General features: G+C 47.5%; 1 protein-coding gene and 2 long non-coding RNA genes across 13 annotated transcripts in view; 2 read left to right on the top strand and 1 right to left on the bottom strand.

Annotated features, from left to right (window-relative positions):
* The window catches only part of LOC107052080, a 139058-nt gene extending 128191 nt beyond the window's left edge, over positions 1-10867 (top strand). Inside the window, exon 3 of the long non-coding RNA XR_003074821.3 lies at positions 10700-10867. This is a non-coding gene — a long non-coding RNA (uncharacterized LOC107052080). The remainder of the gene's footprint in view (positions 1-10699) is intronic.
* A 135-nt stretch (positions 10868-11002) lies between these two features.
* ARHGEF9 (Cdc42 guanine nucleotide exchange factor 9) overlaps positions 11003-18199 on the bottom strand; it is a 193235-nt gene continuing 186038 nt past the window's right edge. For 7 of the 11 annotated variants that reach the window (XM_015278576.4, XM_015278577.4, XM_040699577.2 and 4 more), the window contains one exon: positions 16740-18146. In XM_015278576.4, coding sequence (XP_015134062.2) covers positions 18140-18146 — 7 coding nt within the window. In that variant the 3' untranslated portion in view covers positions 16740-18139. Of the gene's footprint in view, positions 11690-16739; positions 18147-18199 lie in introns of those variants that run through there. The other 4 variants (XM_040699572.2, XM_046940734.1, XM_046940733.1 and 1 more) reach the window with 3 other exon arrangements.
* On the top strand, positions 11671-16078 carry LOC121110628. Its single transcript, XR_005859348.1, has 2 exons — positions 11671-15610; positions 15789-16078. It is a non-coding gene; the product is annotated as an uncharacterized LOC121110628 (long non-coding RNA).

Here is an 18199-nt window from a genome sequence, read left to right as displayed (position 1 = left end):
TCCCTTCCCTTAAATCATCACCTTCTAAGAAAGTACTTGTTTTATGTGTGCACATATAGGCCCTGATGCAGCTGGAGCTGTACTTGAGGTTGCCTTGTAGAGAAGACCACACTTTTCCCATATTCAACACAGAAGTTCTTCCTTTTTTCTTTAATATTTCTGAGCTCAGCTGTTAAAGCAATCAACCACATTTTCTCAGGAGCTGTGTTTCAGTGCAGATCAGCCTCACCCCAGTAGCAGCAGTGTAGTTGCTTTTCTCACCAAGCCTATAAGAAGTGACAGACCAGAGACTTTCCACCAGCTCTGCCAGGACCAAAAGCTGTACACGTTTATACCTTTGAGTCACAAACTGCTGTTTTTCCCATGTCTATCTTACAGCACTATGCTTGTGTTTGTACCTACTAGCCTCTCTGGTTCTTCAGCAGAACAGTCTCACAAACCAAAACCAAATTGCATTCCCCTGGTGTCCTGCAAAGCATCCTCACTGTGTGCTTTCCAGGGTTACCCACTGCTGTTGGTAATTAAAAGCTGTGCAAAACAGTGAGGGGCCTATCTCAGTTAGTTTCAAAGCTGTTGCTGATTGCATACTCCAAATCACAGAAGGGAGCTGATGCTGATGCCACAGGTGAGGAGTAATGGTTAAAAAAAAAGCCCTGGCTACTTCCCAGAGAGCTGAAGTACTAATTAGGGCTGTGGATGGTCAGCTGATTCAGACCTTAATGAGCCTCAAGAGACTGTGAGATAATAAAAGCTCAGATGGGTACACCACTGCACAGCCTTGAAGTGGTGGTGTTTTATTAAGGGCCTTGACAATAAAAGTAGCATTGTCCATGTAGCTGGGAGGAAACTATGGAAAAAGAGCATATGAAATCTGGATGGTGAATGCAGATCCAGCCTTTTCTAGAGGCAGATTTCACCCCTAAAAAGCCATGCTTACACCACTAAGATTGGAGGTATCTGTAGTGAAAGCCCAGAGAATGGGGAAGTTGGGCTGTTGGTCCATGGGTTGCAAAGAGGAATTAAACCTGTATAAAGGCAAGATTACAGAATCACAGAATGGCCTGGGTTGGAAGGGACCTCAAGGATCGTGAATCTCCAATCCCCCTGCCGGGCAGGGCCACCAACCTCCCCATTTACTACACCAGGGTGCCCAGGGCCCCATCCAACCTGGCCATGAACACCTCCGGGGACGGAGCATCCCCAGTCTCTCTGGGCAGCCCGTTCCAGCACCTCACCACTCTCCTTGTAAAGAACTTCCCCCTAACATCCAACCTAAATCTACCCTCATTCAACTTAAAACCGTTCCCCCTTGTTCTGCTGTTATCTGCCCTTTCAAAGAGTTTACTCCCTTCCTGTTTATAGACTCAAGATTCTTTGTTTTGTTTTGAGATGTTAGGATGGTTTTTTGAATTTCTTCTTTTGGTGGTTACTTCTTGGTTTTACTTTCAAAAGAAGCCATGCTGCCTTTCCTCTGCTTCTTTTTCTTGAGAAGCATCTTCTGTACAGCTGGAGCAGGGACCTTTGTACACACACAAGTGGCTCGGTGGTCTGCCCTCACCCCCTTCCCACATGGAAGCAGAGCTAGCATTCAGCACAACATAATTCCATACCTATAGGATGCAAATTGTATGTGATGCAAAGAATAAAAGCAAAAATCCTCAGAAGTGTCCTTGCAACCTGTTCCCAGGGAACCCCATGTACCACCCTTGGTTGGTTCTACCTACTGCACTGTGGATGCTTTGTGTTCACATCTGGCTCTTTCCAGCAGAACCTTCCTATCTTGTATTTTTGCTCTTTTGAAGCACAACTAAATCATTGTGAATGTAAACAATGAGAGATTTCCTTTCCAGGGGCACCCAGATGAATGTGGGGCTGCTGGTGCACGCCTACCAGTGTGCTCAGCCAAAGCAGCTATTACCACATCTGTGTCTGCAAAGGCCTTTCTATCCTGGTGTTCCTTCTGGGCAGCGATGGGCTGGTGAGCATAATGTTAAGCTAGATCTCAAAGGGAGTAATGGAGGGATTCTGTGTACATGCATTGGGCCCTCCCTGCCAAAGGAGCATGAGGTCTCACCCAAACTCCTTCTGTCCTTGTTGATCCTGGTTTTATGTATGTATACTCCCATGTATGTATGTGGGAATCATCCTGGAGTTGTTCAAATTCTTTGTGGAAATAGCAACAGCTGCAACCCCAGCCTTGCTGGGAGCCCCTTCCCTGCTGCCTGGCTGCTGCTGGGCCACTGTGGTGCTGAATCCACTGTGTCTAATCCATCAAAGGACTGTCCACAATTTTGTTCTTATTTTCCGTAATATTTAGCAAGGCAGGCCAGTGCTAAACCCCTGAGTACCAAGCTCCTGTAAGACACGGTGAGCAGTTAGGTGTGAGCTTGCCTGGAAAGGTCAGTCTGGTGAGTGGTAAGAAAGGTCAGTTCCATTTCTCTGCTAAAATAAAGGACCGTGCCTCGCTCCTTCCCCTTGTTTACCCAGCTCAGGAGCGGCTCCCTGCTTTGTAAGGCAGGCTCCCACCCTTCCTCCTATTGCTCAGCTGCACTTCCTTAGAAAGTACAACCTGTGTCCTCCATCTGCACCATGATCCAAATAGCTGGGGGAGCTCCCCCCTCCCCAGGCAGGGACTGTCACACAAGGAGCCCGTCGGGCAGAGGGACCTCCAACCTCCTCTCCCCTTGGCTACTGACTGCGTGGGTGCTTTGGCACTCTGCTTCTGGCAGAACTGCAAGTGGCAATGGCTGTAGTGCAGACAGGGAAGCTTCCTGCTGGTTCCCAGTGATCTTTTGTATCACAAAATAAGGAGATGATACTGAAAATTGTGACCTTTTCATTCTTTATTTTCGGCGTGAAATATTGGAGTTCTTTTTTGGTAATACTCTTGATATGTAAACTGTAGAAATTCCACTTTGCAGCCTGAGATCCTAAGAATAACATAGGATTGTACATGGCTAGTGGGAGCTGAGAACCTGCAAGTCAAATCCTAGCTCTTTTCCCTCTCATCTCCTGGGCTTTTGCTTTAGGAAGTGTTTTCAGACCAGGCATGTGCTTGCTGCAATAATGTAAGGGCATTTGCTGCTTTTTTTTTCTTGTTATTTAGACTGAAACCTGGTATGTCATGCAGTGACAGTTCTTCTGAATCAGTCTTCTAGGAAGTAGCAATTGGAAGTAGCTTCCTCCCCAGCTTCCAAACCTCTTAAAAGAACCGTGACAGAAATTAGATGTGTCTTAATCAGAGATGAAGAAATGAAGCACTGCTCAGTACCACTCTCAGCAGCCTCTTCCCCATCTCTGCTCTTCCTCTTTCCCACAGCAGCTCCTGGCTCCCTCTGAGCATAGAGCTGAGATGATGGGGGAGCAAGGGGAAGCCTGGATGAAGGGAGTTGCTATGCCTCTAGGGGTGTACTCTGATCCCCGACTCTGTGATGGGTGAAGGTATCCTGTTACTACTATGAGTGTTGTGTGCTCATTGTCAAGGTCAACATGATGCTGCCCTCCAGCATCAAAATGTTACATATTTATTTTATGTCTGAAATATCAAGAGTCAAAAAAAAAAAAAACCCAAAAAAACAAAACCAAAGCCCTTGAACCCCAAATGTGTAAGAATCACAAAGCAGCATCCTTCTGTCACCGTCTCTTTTCCTGGCAGTGCCACTCACCTCTAGCAGTGAAATGCATGGGGGAAGCTGTAGAGTCAAGTGGAAAGTGAAGGGAAATATGATTCACTAAATACTTGGCAGCCTTGTCATTAGAAAACTGAGTAGGCGAACGAGCTGGATTTGGAGCAGGAATTCCTCATTCCTTGCTGTGCTTTGCTCGCTCCTTTTTCACCTCTGACTTAGTGTAGAATTCAGCAATTTGACCATGATACATCAGGAGAGTATCAGCTGTCCTCTTCTCTGCCTCTTCTCCTAAGCCAGCGCTTCCCTCCCCCGCTGCTCCTCAGCTCCTCCTTTTCCCAGAAAGGCTTTGGTACATTGGTTCCCATCTGGAACCCCCTCTCCCCGGGCTGTTCCAAGTATCTCACACACCAGGTGAACATGCCCTTTGTCCCTCCTCACCACTGCTTAACGGCCATTTCCTGGGATAACAACATAAAAACCATCAGCAAACCTCACAGCAATAACGACACGAATCTCCTTTTTCTCCAGCTCAACTGTTTGTCATTATCAAGAAGAGCTGTGAAATGGGAGGTCTGTAATTCATTGACGTATTAATTGATTTCACAAAATGTGTGTGCAGCCGCTTAAAGCCGTCTCTCTTTGCTCGCTGTGAAATGCAGGTACAAAACATAAATATTGCAGATAAGGCTGCACAAAGAAATGAAAATATCGATGTAGCATAAGTTGCCTGAAAGCAAGAATCAAATATTTTCCTCTTCTGCTGAACTTGGTGTGCGTCAAAAACACAATCTTTGTGTACTTCCAGTGCTCCGTGAAGAAGAAAAAGGCAATCTTTTTTCCTATTAATGACAAACACCTAAGGAGCAATCAGAACACAATAACAGAGAGCAGGCAGACGTGGAGGATTTATTTTTGTTGTCAAAATAACCTCATCTATCTGTTGTCATAGATGAATGCTAGGGAGAGAACTGGGACTTAGAAATCAAATGGAGTTGTTGTCATACAAACTGTCTCCTTTCAAAAACACTTCCAACAGTATTTATTTTTTTGTATTGATTTCAAGGAGCTCTGGCTACAATACGGGTGCACTTCTGGCAGGAATGTGTCTCTTGAGAAAATTTTCCAGGTGTTTTTTTGGACACAGGGTGTATAGTTGGGAAGCAGTGAAGCAAACAGGCATGGTTAACCCATTGTAATGGTTTGGCACTGTTTTCTTGGCTTTGTTGCCTGGACATCATAAGCCAAAGATGCTGTCACTTTAGGGAGAGAAGAACCCTTCTTCCCCCCCCTATCTGAAATTGAAACCAAACATGGGCAAGTAGAATGATGCTCAGGGAGGGGGAGGAGGGGGGAATGCAAATTGCTCAATATGAAAGAAAACCATTCTTTCTCTCATTTAATTGTAAGTGAAGGCTTAAATTAAGGCTTGAATTAAAAAAAAAAAGAATGTTACTATGTGGGATGTGATACGTCCTCCCTTCCTTCTGATGGAAATAAGGCTGGATGAGTAGGCACAGCACTGACAGCCAATGAGCGTTTCCACTATCTAAATGAAATCCATGGAGGAGAGTTGGCTTAGAGTTCTTTTTTAACAATAGAAATATTAATTTGTATTCCGAATTGGCCTTAAAAATATTTATACAAACATAGAAACATGACTTAACTTCTTTACTGTGAGGGTGAAGGAGTGCTGGGACAGCCTGCCCAGGGAGGTGGTGGAGTCTCCTTCTGTGGAGGTACTCAAGACCCATCTGGATGCCTTGCTGTGTGACATGCTGTAGGGAACCTGCTCCAGCAGCAGGCTTGGGCTCTGTGATCTTCAGTAGTGCCTTCTGACTCTGAATGGTGCTGGGGAACAACCTGCGTTGAGGTAGGCAGGTAGGGCTGTGCACTACTGACTGGTCGTTGCTGCTGCTGCAAAGCCTCCAAATATTTGGCATTTAGGAAGAGTTCAGACATCTGAAAATGTGTTATCTTTGGCAAGACAAGGGTCTGGAGGAGAGACAACTAAAAACTTGCTTTTCATTAACACAAGCTAATTAAATCGTTTAGCTAGCACTTGCTGTAACGAGAGGATGCAGACTCATACTATCTGGGGGTTTCACTTGTTCTTCTGTGAAATTCTAGTCTCCAAAACAGCTTTAGTTTTGAGTGGGAGCTGAAGAATTTTGGCCAGTGTTAAGCATCATCCATTGAATCCATGAATTTGTGGCTAGATTGTGCAACCTTAACCCAGCCAATGTGACTAATTTTAGACATGCCTTGCAGGGCGGTGCAGGATGGCTTTGCTGCAGTGTAAGCTGGAGGAACAGCCCCATACACTGGGACTCGTGGTGTAAGTATTTAGTACAGTCATAAAAAAGGCTTGTATGATGCAGCCATTTCTTTTAATTGGGTTGGTAAATGTGAACTCTGCTGTACTCTAGGGTTTCCTAAGAATGTTATTTATAGTGCACTCCGCTTCTGAAAACCCAGTGTTTCTCAGCAGCTGAGTTTCATCCCTTCTGTGTTTCCAGCATACAGTCTGGGAAAATGGGCTCTCTTCTGCTGTCGGTTCATTACTTTGCCATTATCTTCCTCATGTCTATATTGGATGTAGACTTTGTTTCCCTTTAATAAACTTATTTTTAGCTCAATAAAGCACATTTGAGATACCAGCCTTCCCAGGCAGCCGTGCTGCTGCCTAAGCAACCGTATTCTTTCTGCAGCATTTCATGCAGGGTAGTTTTCTTTCAACAAGTAGTAAAGCTGTCCAGGAATACATGTGGTGCCTGGACTGGAGTTTTCTTTCCCCCAAAAAGGCTGAAATCCTGACAGCCAACAGGAAAATCCCGACTGACTCCAGTGAAGCAAGGATGGCAGCAGCAGGTACGCAATCCCAATAGAAGTGCTGAGATGTGGCACATGGCATGCAGAGCACAGCCCTGCCCCAGCTGTTCATCTGCACAAGCCCAGTGCGATTGTTCCCTGCTCACTCCTCACTTTGCAGGCTCAGTGACAAGAGGTGATGCTGGATCTGTCCCTCCGTATCTCAGTGTGGCTTACCAGGGCTGGTAGAGGCTTGCACTTGGGAAGGGTTTGCTGAGCAGGGCTGCTGAGAGCCTGGTGGAAGGAAAGAGAGAAATCTGCAACAAGACCAGAGAGGAGACTCAGTACTGAGGTGGTTTGTGCAGAAGAGTCAAACAGACGAAAGCAGAGGTTATAATGTGCACAAAACTGCAGAGATCGTGTCTTGCTGTTTGCTTGCCTAATTCAGGGGAGAATTAGGGTGTGTGGGATTTGGCCTTTCCTTTGCTGCCGCTGCCAGGTTTACTTCAGTTCAACTTCAGCAGAGCTCTGCCTGGTGAGAATGCTCCTCCAGGACCTTTCCCAAGGGCAGTGCAGTGCATGCAGGTACCAGAGAGGCATGTGGTGTTACGCACAGTGCTTCCCTCTGACCTGGCTCCCCAGGGCTGGCTGTGCACTGCTGCTAGCAGTTAACTTTCCCCAATGGGGATTTTTCCGCATTCATTGCATAGGAGAAACGTGGGGAAGAAGGATGCTGAACCCATTGCTGTAGCCTGGAGAATGAGGGGAGATGGGCTGGGGCCTGGGGCTTGTTCCTGGCTGCTCATGCAAGGTTTGTTTGCTCAGGCTCATTCCTTCCATTAAACGGTTGCCCTGAGGGACATCCCACTTGCTATCTCGTTTCTGTAATAGTTTTCTCTGTGTTATTTTGTTGGTTTTCTTATCCCCGCTGCTGTCATTTCTATTATCCAAGCTCCTAACTGACTGCCCAGTGCTGGTCACGCACAGCACCAGGGCTCAGTTTTTATTCTTATGCTCAGGAGCTTACACGTGTCTTTTGCAAAGTGCCACGTGTGTCAGCGCCTCCGTACCACTGGGACTGCTGCACTCATTGCTCCTGGAAATGGTGCCTCGTCCCATGATTGGCAATAGCAGATTTCACCTCTTATTTACAGCACTCATAACACAACTGTGCCTGCCTGGAACCGCGTGATGGAAACGGCTGCAGTGAGAGATGGGCAGGAGAGAAAATGTGCAGGAGGACAAGCAGGTGTGCTAGCAGCCTCTGCACCACAGCAAGAGGGAATGTTAAGGACAGAGCTTTACAGATGTGTATGGCAGTTTGCCTCAGGTTTGGAAGCAGGTGCACAACTTAAGAACTGAATACAGAGAGGCACTGTGGTCCAGCTGAAAATGGAGGATGGCAAGGAAGAGGAGAGTCCAGGAGGGTGCACCCCTGAAGTGATACAGGCAGACTAGTAACAGCAGACAAGGAGAATCATGAAGTACTCAACAACTTTTTTGCTTCAGTCTTCACTAGTAACTGCTCTACATGCAGCTCTCCAGGAGACCTGAGAGCGGCCTGCCAGTGCCTGAAGGGGGGCTGTAAGAAAGGAGGGGACTGACTCTTTTAGCAGGGTCTTCTGTGACGGGACAAGAAGAAAAGGTTTCACATTAAAAGAGGGGAGATTTAGATTGGACATAAGGGAGAAGTTTTTTTATAATCAGGGTGGTGAGGCACTGGCACAGGTTGCCCAGAGGGGTGGTGGTGTCCCATCCCTGGGGACACTCAAGGTTAGGCTGGATGAGGCTCTGAGCACCTGATGGAGCTGTAGGTGTCCCTGCTCGTTGCAGGGGGGTTGGACTGATGGCCTTTAGGGCTCCCTTCTAACTCCAAACCGCCAGCATCTGTGTAATCCATGCTTCAGGTCCAGTCTTGACAGCTTGGATATTAGATAGTGGTAGGTGGACCATTGGACTTGATGATCTTAGAGGTCTTTTCCAACCTTAATGATTTTATGATGTAGGCAGGGGGTTGGGGAGGGGTCTGAGGGACAGGATGTAGGCCATATGGGGAAATAAGAGATGGAGTAATAAGACCAATGCCCCTCCTGTGCTAGGGGGCATCAGGACACCCTGCATATCATACTGTGCAGGTGTTTCTGGTTATTTAAATGAATGGTGTGCAGGTGTGGATCTGCACAGTGCCCAGGTACAACACGTTCCTGGTGGTGGGCTTCCAGGCACTACTACTTAAATAACAAGAAATATTGTCACTGGAAGGAATGCTGCTGTCCAAATGGCTTGCTTGCAGCTTTTTTTTAACCATTACAACACTGCAGAACTAATGGGCAGTCACTCATGTTACAGCAGTGTCTTTATCACAAATGAATGCACATGCTGAGCTTTATTTTTTGTAGTGTTGCTGGGCTGGCAGATAATGAGAAAGGCGAAAATTCTTTGGCAAATTGCAATATAGAAGAAAACAAAGCGAGTAGGAATTGGAGGAGCTTGTGAATCACCTCGCTGATCAAGGGCTCACAGCTCTCAGTGCTGGTCAGAGCCAGTGAAACATGGGGAGATGACTCAAGCCTGGCTCTTGTGAAGAAGCTATACTAACAGTGTGTGGCTTGGAAATGAGAAGGCAATGAGTTAAACACAAAAAGAGGAAAGGAAAGCAAGGGCGAGGAAGGGGAGGAAGAAAGGGAGAAATATTGATATGTAAATCTGAAGCTGCTCGGATGGGTGGGAGCAGGAGGGGCTGACTGGCCAGCGTTGGTGCTGTGCCCACTGCCCTGGGCAGCCTGTTCCATGCCTACCACCCTCTGGTGGAAAACCTTTTCCTAACACCCCCAGCTGTGCTCCATGCTGTTCCCTCGGGCACTGTTGTTGAGGTGCATGGCAGAGCTGGGTGCCTCGGGTGCTGCTTGGGGCCAGCTTTGTGCCAGGCTCGTTGGGCCCGTTGGGCTGGAAGTGCTGACAGCTCTTTCAGAGAGGGACAGTGGTGTTGCAAACATTCAGCAGGGCTATTCACTGTGGTCCTAAGGAGCATCCAGCAAGGTGGTAGGAGGCAAGAGCAAAATAGGCATAAAGAGAGGGCTCTGCCTGTGCAGGTCACTGGGCATATGCAGTTGCTACAGCAGACACTGCTCTGCACAGGATTCCCTTTGATCAGTACCAGCTTTGTTTGTTCTGTAAGCCCTCCACCTTCCCTTTAAAATCGTGCTGAAATGGCTCCCATTGACTTGTGTGCAAAAGTGTGTCCTCTGATACCCCCCACCCATCGCAGTCTGCTGGTCATTCATTCACCAGTGTCAGAGCTGAGCTCTGTTTCCAGGAGCTAAATAAAAACGCTTAAAGAGCAGCTTTGAGTTGATAGGAGCTGTAAGTCACAGATTGCAATTTAAAAAATATATATATACTTTTTTACTTTTAAGCATTTCTATGATGTCATTAATGCCACCTTCATTTGCTGAAGTCTTTTTACAGTCCGCTCAGCCTCAATCTGCCCACTTTGCTTTCAGTGCTCTGCTGGGCCGAACCAGGACAGCACCTGAGATCAGCTCTGCGGACTGCTTTTTGTGCTCAGTTTCACTTGGAGGGTCTCTGCCATGATGCTTGGGTAGAAACAGTGCAGAGACGTGGTTATTTATTTAAACCATCTGTTTCCATTGGCACGAAGATAGCCCATTGCAGTATTTCTCTTGGTCTTCAGACTCTTTGCACACCTGGCAGTGGCTGCACTAGTTAGCAGATCCAAGTAACAGATCCTGCTGTTCCCAACAGCTCGTGCTTGTTTTGTGCAGGTGTAAATGACTGTTGTTGAAGGCAATGCCCTTTTTCTGTTCTCCACTCTGAATTTTTCTGCTCCCAGCCTGGGAATAGCAGAGGAATTATTACCCAGGGGAGCTGACTTCAAACTGGCATTTCTACAGCAGTTTGTATCAGCCTTTCTCTTCCAGCGAAAGCTTTTTGTGTTTGGTGCAAGATAAATATGGCCTCTAACTGTCTACATGTCAGAGTGGTACTGACTTCTCCCCCAAAAGCCAAAAGAATTACAGAGTCAGGGCAAAACCCAGCACTGAGCAGCTGTCACGTCGTTCCCTGCTGGGGCTGCCTGGCTCTTCAGGACCTGTTATTCCCTAACCAAAGCGTCCCCATTAGTCCTGCTTCCCATCTCCGGCTGAAACTGGGTTTGTTTGGGGATCACTTGAATGGTGACCACGGGCTTTGGTGGGTGCTGCCTCTTAAATATGTATTCTGCTTGCTTTTCCACCCCACAGGAGATGACGTGAACACAGTCTCTGCTACCAAAGCTTGTGCAGTCTGGTTCCCCACGTGTTGGTAAATCAGAGGGGTTGTTGTGCTCGAGGTGCAAGAAGTGGATGGAAAAAAAGGCAACGAGCTCTAACAACGCTGTAATGTGTTTCCCTTGCCAGCCAGGTAAGCGTTGGTACCACTCACTGCCATTAAACTTCAGTGTATTCGCAGACAACAAACAGCTCGCTTCTCCCTGTCCAGAGATGCCATGAGTGGAGCCCCTGGTTAGCACTAAATGATGTGTGAGGCTGAAACCATTCATCTGCAATCAGGCAACAAAATCAAACTTGTTTAATGGTACATCCAGACAGTAAGAATAAAGCCAGTGTGACTGCGCTAGCAACACGGATAACAACAGCATGACACATCCTTGAGCGATTTGGCTGCGCGCTCGCCTCCCCAGCCGGCTGGCAGCACGCACAGCCAGCACTGCCTGCAGCGGGCAGCCACATGCTGTTACTCAGCCCCTTCTCTGCAGCTATAAAAAACCCTTGGTTTCCTCCATTCGTTTCCTCTGGCCCTCCCCCACGGCGATCCCGCCCACACCTGATGCGCAGGCTGTGAGCACCACAGCCTGGATCAAGGCTGGGGCGGGTGCTGCAGGTGGGATACATACCTGGCGTGCCAAAGTCCCTTTAGTGTCACCTTTGCAGTCACCTTTACCACCACTGGCGGACAGCGAAGCCTCCAAGCAGCAATTCAGCGAGACCGGGTGGCTTTGCAGGGAGCCCGTGCCTGTGCCCTCGCGGTCCTTAGAGAACAGGCACAAACCATCCTGGGAGCCCAGCTGGAGACTGCATCTCCCATCTCGGCTCTCACCACCAGCTACGAGTAATGATCGTATTTGCTCCTATTTTCTTTTCCTGGTCCCAACATTCTGGACTTCTTTTGTACAGCATGAAACCACCGCAGCAGCAGGGCTGGCCAGGGGCTCCTCTCTTTTCGCCCTGTATCTGTGGGGGAGTGAAACTTTGAGGAAATCAGTGCATTGGTCACATCTTCCCTCAGAAAAACAGCTTGTTGTTAAGGGCTCTGTTAAGGTAGGGGCTGCTCCCCTCCGTCAAACAAGAGAGTGACACCTCCCCCTGTGACCCCCTGGTCAGCACCCCCCCATCAGAGCTTCTGCCCTTGGAGTAGTGCCCTCGCTGGTTGCCAGAGGCTTTTGTGTCTCTTGGGCATCCCCAGGGAGCTCAGGGGCTCTCTGCCGCTGGCCATGGGCACTGGCACAGCAGCCCTTGGCTCCAGCCAAACCGAAACATAAACTGCAAAATACAAATGGTGTGTGTTAGGTGGGGAAAGGCAGCAAGTGACAGCAGTGTTTGCAATTGTACTGTTAAGGCAGTTAGCCTGTCTGGTCCTTGGCTGTGAGTCTGTGTAAAAGTGCACGCCTTCATCTCAGCTGAGAACTGGATGGGGACCAGGGTGTGCCATCAGGCTGCTCGTCTTTTTGACACAGCAAAAGCACTGGTCTGGGTGCTGGGGATTAATATTGAGCAAATAGTACCCTTTTGCATTAGTCCAGCTTGCAAACAGAAAACAAGAGTTAGCATCATTGCACAAATACGTGGAACGCAATTCTACTTGAAGATGCGCCAAAATATCCTTGACTCAAAAAAAACCTGCACAGGAGTGACTGATGGTGGGAAAACTATCAAATGCCCAGGCCTGCCAGCATCGAGCTGATAGTAAATGACCAGGGCACTGCAGCTCAGCAAGGGTCTGCTCAGCCCATTCATCCAGAAAGGACAGCTCTCTCCTGGGATAAAGAAATAGCCAGTGACAAAGGACTTCCTGAGCTGACAGCATCGACTTGCACTTTGGTAAATGACTTATTTATTCAAACCTGAAGCTCACTGCAGAATTCTGCAGTGTTTTGCAGTGAATATGTTACAGCATCAACCCAACCTCTGTAAAACCTGCATTAAAAACTGATGCCTTTAAGTGGAAGAGGTAGTCGTAAGTGGCTGAGCTAGGCAATTTCTAAGTGTTTCCAGTCTGGACCAATCCAGCTGCTAAGCTCTTGGATCAAGCACTGCTTTCTGTTAACATCTGTGAGACACCTGTGGTTGGTCACCAGCACTATTCCAATTTGTACCAGGTGAGAAAACAGTCATGAATGAGGGCTTTTGTTGCTGTTGTTTGACTCAGTTATACAGTTGGAGGGGAGATCGCACTGATTCAGAAGCTCCTGTGGATGATACACGTGTGCGGAGTGCAGGCCCTGTTGGCATAGGTCAGTGCTGTTAATTGTCTGGCATCATCACCCAGCACAAGCTGTGTTGTGGATACAAGCTCACCTGCTTTGTTTCCCATGAACCCTCGAAGGCCCAAATTAGCATACACACATACAGAGAGTATTCATGGAGGAAATCTCCACAGCGAGATTAAAATCAGAAGCAAATATGCAGATATGTTGTCTTATTGCTTCTCCAGGTGATAGGAAGAGAACAGCAGTCCTCTCCTCACGTTCACTCCCAGCATGTCCCTGTGCTGCCTCCGTGGCTGGAAGCAGGTTCAGATAGGATGTGGCGGAGCCTCTTGGAGCCTGAATTCATGTTATTTATAAAAAACCATTTCGTCCCATGGTTTATTCTTAAAAAACCAACCAACCAACCAACCAAACAAAAAAACACTAGTAAAAAATGTGCATCTTGTCCCCTCCATCTGTGCAGTGGGTATAAAAGCCAGACGGTTGCTATCTGCTGTTATAGCAACAGGGCAAGGAAGAGCACAGGTATGAAGACCTGCATGTATGCAGCCCACATCTCTGCACTAAATCTGTTACCAGCTCTTCCTGGCTGGTGGGCAGGGGCAGCTGAGGTAGCTGCTGGTGACAGCTACAGTTCAGAGTGCTTCTTCAGGCTGTAATGTTTTCTTTATGAGGCAATCATTTCTGCAAGGGATTAGCTTTTATATGTAGCACCATAATGAAAATTTAAAAATACACACAGTGTTCCTGCACATCTTTTTCCTGTTGCTGTTGTGCCCAGCCCTGAAAGAAGGGGAAAGTGATCAGTGATGTCCCTCAAACACCGTGCCTGCACCTAGATGGGCTTTGGCTGCTGCACCGACAGCACAGGCACTGCAGGGAGCAAGTGGAAATGGCCCTCGGGGCTCTTGGACCAGGAGAGCATTTCTGAGCTATTGCTACTGCACGGCTCAGCCCGTGGGAAGTGCTGACCAAAGAGACCCTGCCAGATCCACCAGAGGTAACAAACTGCCGTAGCTCTGAAACAAGAAACTGCACATCTTCCCCAGGATGCATTTTGCCTTGAGAGCTGGAAAGAAAAGGTCGTGAACATTAAAAGCATTTAAGAAATACCATGGATCGCTTTTCCGTAGCAAAGGTAAGAGATCTGGGCAAATACTGTTGGTACCTGCAGTTTGGGGGAGACTGTATTGGTGGTTAGCAGCTAAGGCCTTCCTCACTGGTGAGGTGTTGCACAGCCCTCAGTGGGCAGTGCTTGGAAACGCACTTGAAAATGCCAGTTATTCCCCCTGCACCCACAGCAACATGCAAGTCCAGTGTGTTCCTTAATAACCCGGCACACATGGTGCATTACATGCTTTGGAGGACTCTGACCCGCTTCTCCACTTAGTGCCAAACCTGCTGTTGATTCTCAGAGACAAGAAAACAAGAGCATGTCCTGTTTGGGCTAGATTGGGGTCTGTAATCCTGGTGCCATCAGTCAGATTGAAAGGCCGGTTCCTTAAAAAGGGAAAAACTGAGCTGTAATACCATGGATATATACACATGGATAAAGGAGATAAAGCTTTGACGTTCAGAGCTCTTTGTGCAACATTCGTGACATGTCACAAACGCATCAGCCTGGCTGCTTTACTCATTGTGTTACACTCCAAAGCAGTTGGGGCCTGACGCTGCCCACGAAGCACACAGAGCTGCCACGTGCTTGCAAAACTTGGCCTCAACCGTGCAGCCTGGTAACGATGTTTATAATACCTTCAGAACAGCGAGAATCAATGCAGACTTTCATTTTAAGGTCATTTCCCTACTGAGCGCCATTCATCCTGAGGATCAAATCTGTACTGTGACATATCCGTAATAAAAACTTCGGTGCAGAGTGGTGACCGTAGGCACGTACAGGAATTTCTGAATCAAGGAGCCTGTGTGTCCCTATCACTACCTTAAAGGATCCGTTTGGGGCGTTATCCGGAAATACAGCCCAACAAACATAGCAGCCCTTAAGACAAACAAGCTTTAAACTGTGTTTCTTTGTTTGTATCATTAGATTTTATGCAGCCAAAGTTCATAGTCGCGAGGCTGAATGCCGGCTGACTGGAGAAAGCTGTAACAAATGGATGGTGTCACCAAATGAAATGTATGTTGGCTAACAGCTATGGGCTACAGTGGCAGTCAGAGCCATGGAGTGTGTGTCTCTCTGGCCACCACCAGGACGGGGGCATGCAGATGGTTTGTGGCTGCTGAGAGAGCTTTGGTAGTGCTCCTGCTCCCAGCATGTGCAATGGGCAATTAGGTTTCTTCCCCATTGCTCCCTTTTTTGGGACATTACACATATTGGGCAATGCATACGGGCTCCCCGACCCTTCCACCTCCTCTTCTTCCCCTCAACTCACATTCGAAAACTTGGAGAGGGGTGCGGAGTAACAACATTTTGGCCTCGATATATAGAAACATATTTTGCAAAGATGGTTGGGTGGGTAGAAGGGATGCTCTTCAAAGACAGGTTTTATATACGAAATTGCATTTTGGGTCTGCTCTCTCCAGCGGCATGCTTTGGGAACAGCGCTGTGCCACCTGTGTGACTCTGGTGATACGCTGCAAGAGAAGCGGTTTCATTTGGACAAGGGAACGCCAGCATGGCACCCGTAGCATCTTCACTGCAAGCAGAAATGTAAGCAAGAGCAAAAAGCTTGGTTTGGGGTATTGCTGAAGCAGTAGGCAAATACGCAGCTGTGATGTTGAGGTCAGAGTGCCCCTGCTCCTGAACCCGCTCACAGTCTGGACTGGCAGAAACCTTTGTGCTTGCAGCTTTGTGTCATATCCTCTCTCTCTCTCCCTCTCTCTCCCAGAGCAATGCTGTGTGGCTTTTGCATTTTTTTTATTCCCTCGTCTGCCTGTTTTTCTCGTATGTGTGGGCTGAAGATTTGGTCACACTGTGTGCCTGCAAACTCACCCATGCAGGCACCTGCAGGACAGATAGAGCAGGAAGGCAGTGCTGTTCCTGGAAACGTAGCTCTTGGGCTGCAGTTACGCATTGATGCGTGTGCTGGCGCATTTCTGCATACGACAGGAGGCATCACTCCCAGTCACTACCAGGTCTGGATGCCACGGTGCAATAAACCCGTTCTCTTGCTTACAACCACACTTGTGTGCTACCTAGAAATACATCGCTCAGCTGCCTTACCTGTGAAACGCCAGTGGGCTGCTGGAGAGAGTGCTCTGCTTTGCAGGGGGAAAGCACCGGGCTCCTTCTCCCTGGGCATGCTTTCTCCCTCCACGCCAAGTGAAAGCCGGGGCAGGAACCTGCTCATCTCCTCGGATCTGCCTTCTGCAGTGGGCAGCACGGGGCTGGGGCTCCCTCCCCTTGGAACCCACCCTCTGCGCTACCTCCACGTGCTCTGAAACGCTTCTTACGGCGCTGACAGCGTGTTTGTGAGGCCTGCTGGGACAGTCAGGCTGGCTTTAAGTCGGGCCTGGAGCAGAGCGAAGCTCAGGGACAGAAAGCATTTTAAAACCATGTTTCACAGAAGACTTGATCCGAGCTCCATTTGCAGCACTTTGCAAGGCAGCATTTTGTCAGCACTGAACCTCCAGCTGCTCAGTAGTCATTTCGCTCAGCTCAGACGGAGGACACAGAGCAAGGGGGAGGTGGGATATTTCCCAAACGTGCCTCTTTTTGGTTACACACCAACGTCGTGGTGCTTTGCTGACAAGCTGGAGCCCCACCCCAGCGATTCACGCTCAGCCTTTGGGAGAAGAGTGAGACCGCTCTGAGGAAAATGATTTAAAATGCCTTCAGATGCCTTTTCACTTCTTTTTATTTAATTCCATAAATATTTTCATAAGGCTCAGTGTCTTTACAACACTTTTTTAAACACTTTTTTTTTGTTGTTTGTTTGTTTTATACACACAACTTTGACACTTGTTTGACAGGGTCAAACAGTCCAATATAAACAAAAGAATAAAACTGGCAAGTGCGGATCAGCCGGGTTACCAAAATCCTTTTTTTTTTTCTTTTTTTTTTTCTCTTACTGTTAAAACCCCAAAAGCACTAAAATATCAGTATTTGGCTTCAAACTAGAATTTTAAAAACCTTTTTTTTTTTTTTCTTGTTTTGTTTTTTGTTTTTTTTTTTTTTTAAATTCTCTGCTACAAGTCCCTGTCATCATAGTGCCTTTAGACTCCTATGGACTCTTCTTTTCTTCTCAAGGAAAAATAAGCTCGGTGATGCCATGCAGAACTTACAATAGCTACTAAATATACATGTTCCCTGAAATGTAGCTGCGATGAAAAGATGACAGAGCATAAAGAGAACAAAACCAGAAACCCAAAGCACCACAGTGTACTATCAATAACATTGCAATGGACGGCCAGTGACCATCCAGAAACTGAAACAGATTTCAAATATATTTCTCTATGTATTATTTTCTATTTACAACTGTTAGATGCACCTAGGTTGATCCTTGTTTGATTGTTTTGGAGAGGGTGGGGAGGCGGAAGTCTTGAATTTAGATCCTCTGTTCTAGTGTCTAGGTCAAGGGGTAATGCATGTCATTTACCTAGGGAAGAGGGTATTTTTGTTGTTCTTTTTTTCTATATATATATATAGTTTCAGCCAGAGAAATACCGTAAACATGTAAGTTTGTTACAACTCTCTCGTTTCTGCGTATGGAATGGTAAGTGGGTTCCTCCTGTCTGGCATTGAAATGAAAGTCTCTATCAGACGCTCAGTCAAAATCACCCCGATCTGACAGCATCTGTGCTGCTTCCAGCACTTTCAGACACAACGAGGCAGCCCAACCCTGCTCCCTATTGGGAAAGCCACGGTAGGTAGTAAAAGTGGGACCCAGTGCTGGTTCTTCTTTGCGATAACGCTCCATCTCTTGCAGCACCTTGGCAATTTGTGGAAGGGAAGGGAAGGGCCTTCTTGAGCGCCATGCCTGAGAGCCAAGCCCCTCTTCCCTCTGGAACAAGCGGCTGCGGCTGCTCTGCCTGCCGCCCGGCTTCAGCGAGCGCTAGCGGCGCTCGTTTGTTTTGGCTTTCCACTTAGGAAGGAAGCTGCGAGTCCAACAAGTGGCCTTGTCAGATCGAGCGAGTCTTGATTTATGATGCAAATAATGGTGTGGCGGTGGAGTTTCTTTTTTCCTAGCGCTGAATATTTAGGAAGCATCTTCTCATAAAAATTATGGATGTCTCATTCTCACTCTCTGAGGCACAAAACAGTAAATGAATAGGCTTAACTAATGTGCTTGTTACTTTT

This window comes from Gallus gallus, chromosome 4 (genome assembly GCF_016699485.2).
Source record: "Gallus gallus isolate bGalGal1 chromosome 4, bGalGal1.mat.broiler.GRCg7b, whole genome shotgun sequence".
Lineage (NCBI taxonomy): Eukaryota > Metazoa > Chordata > Aves > Galliformes > Phasianidae > Gallus > Gallus gallus.
Note: the sequence above shows the minus strand (reverse complement) of the source record. Positions and strands in the feature narration are given on the sequence as shown.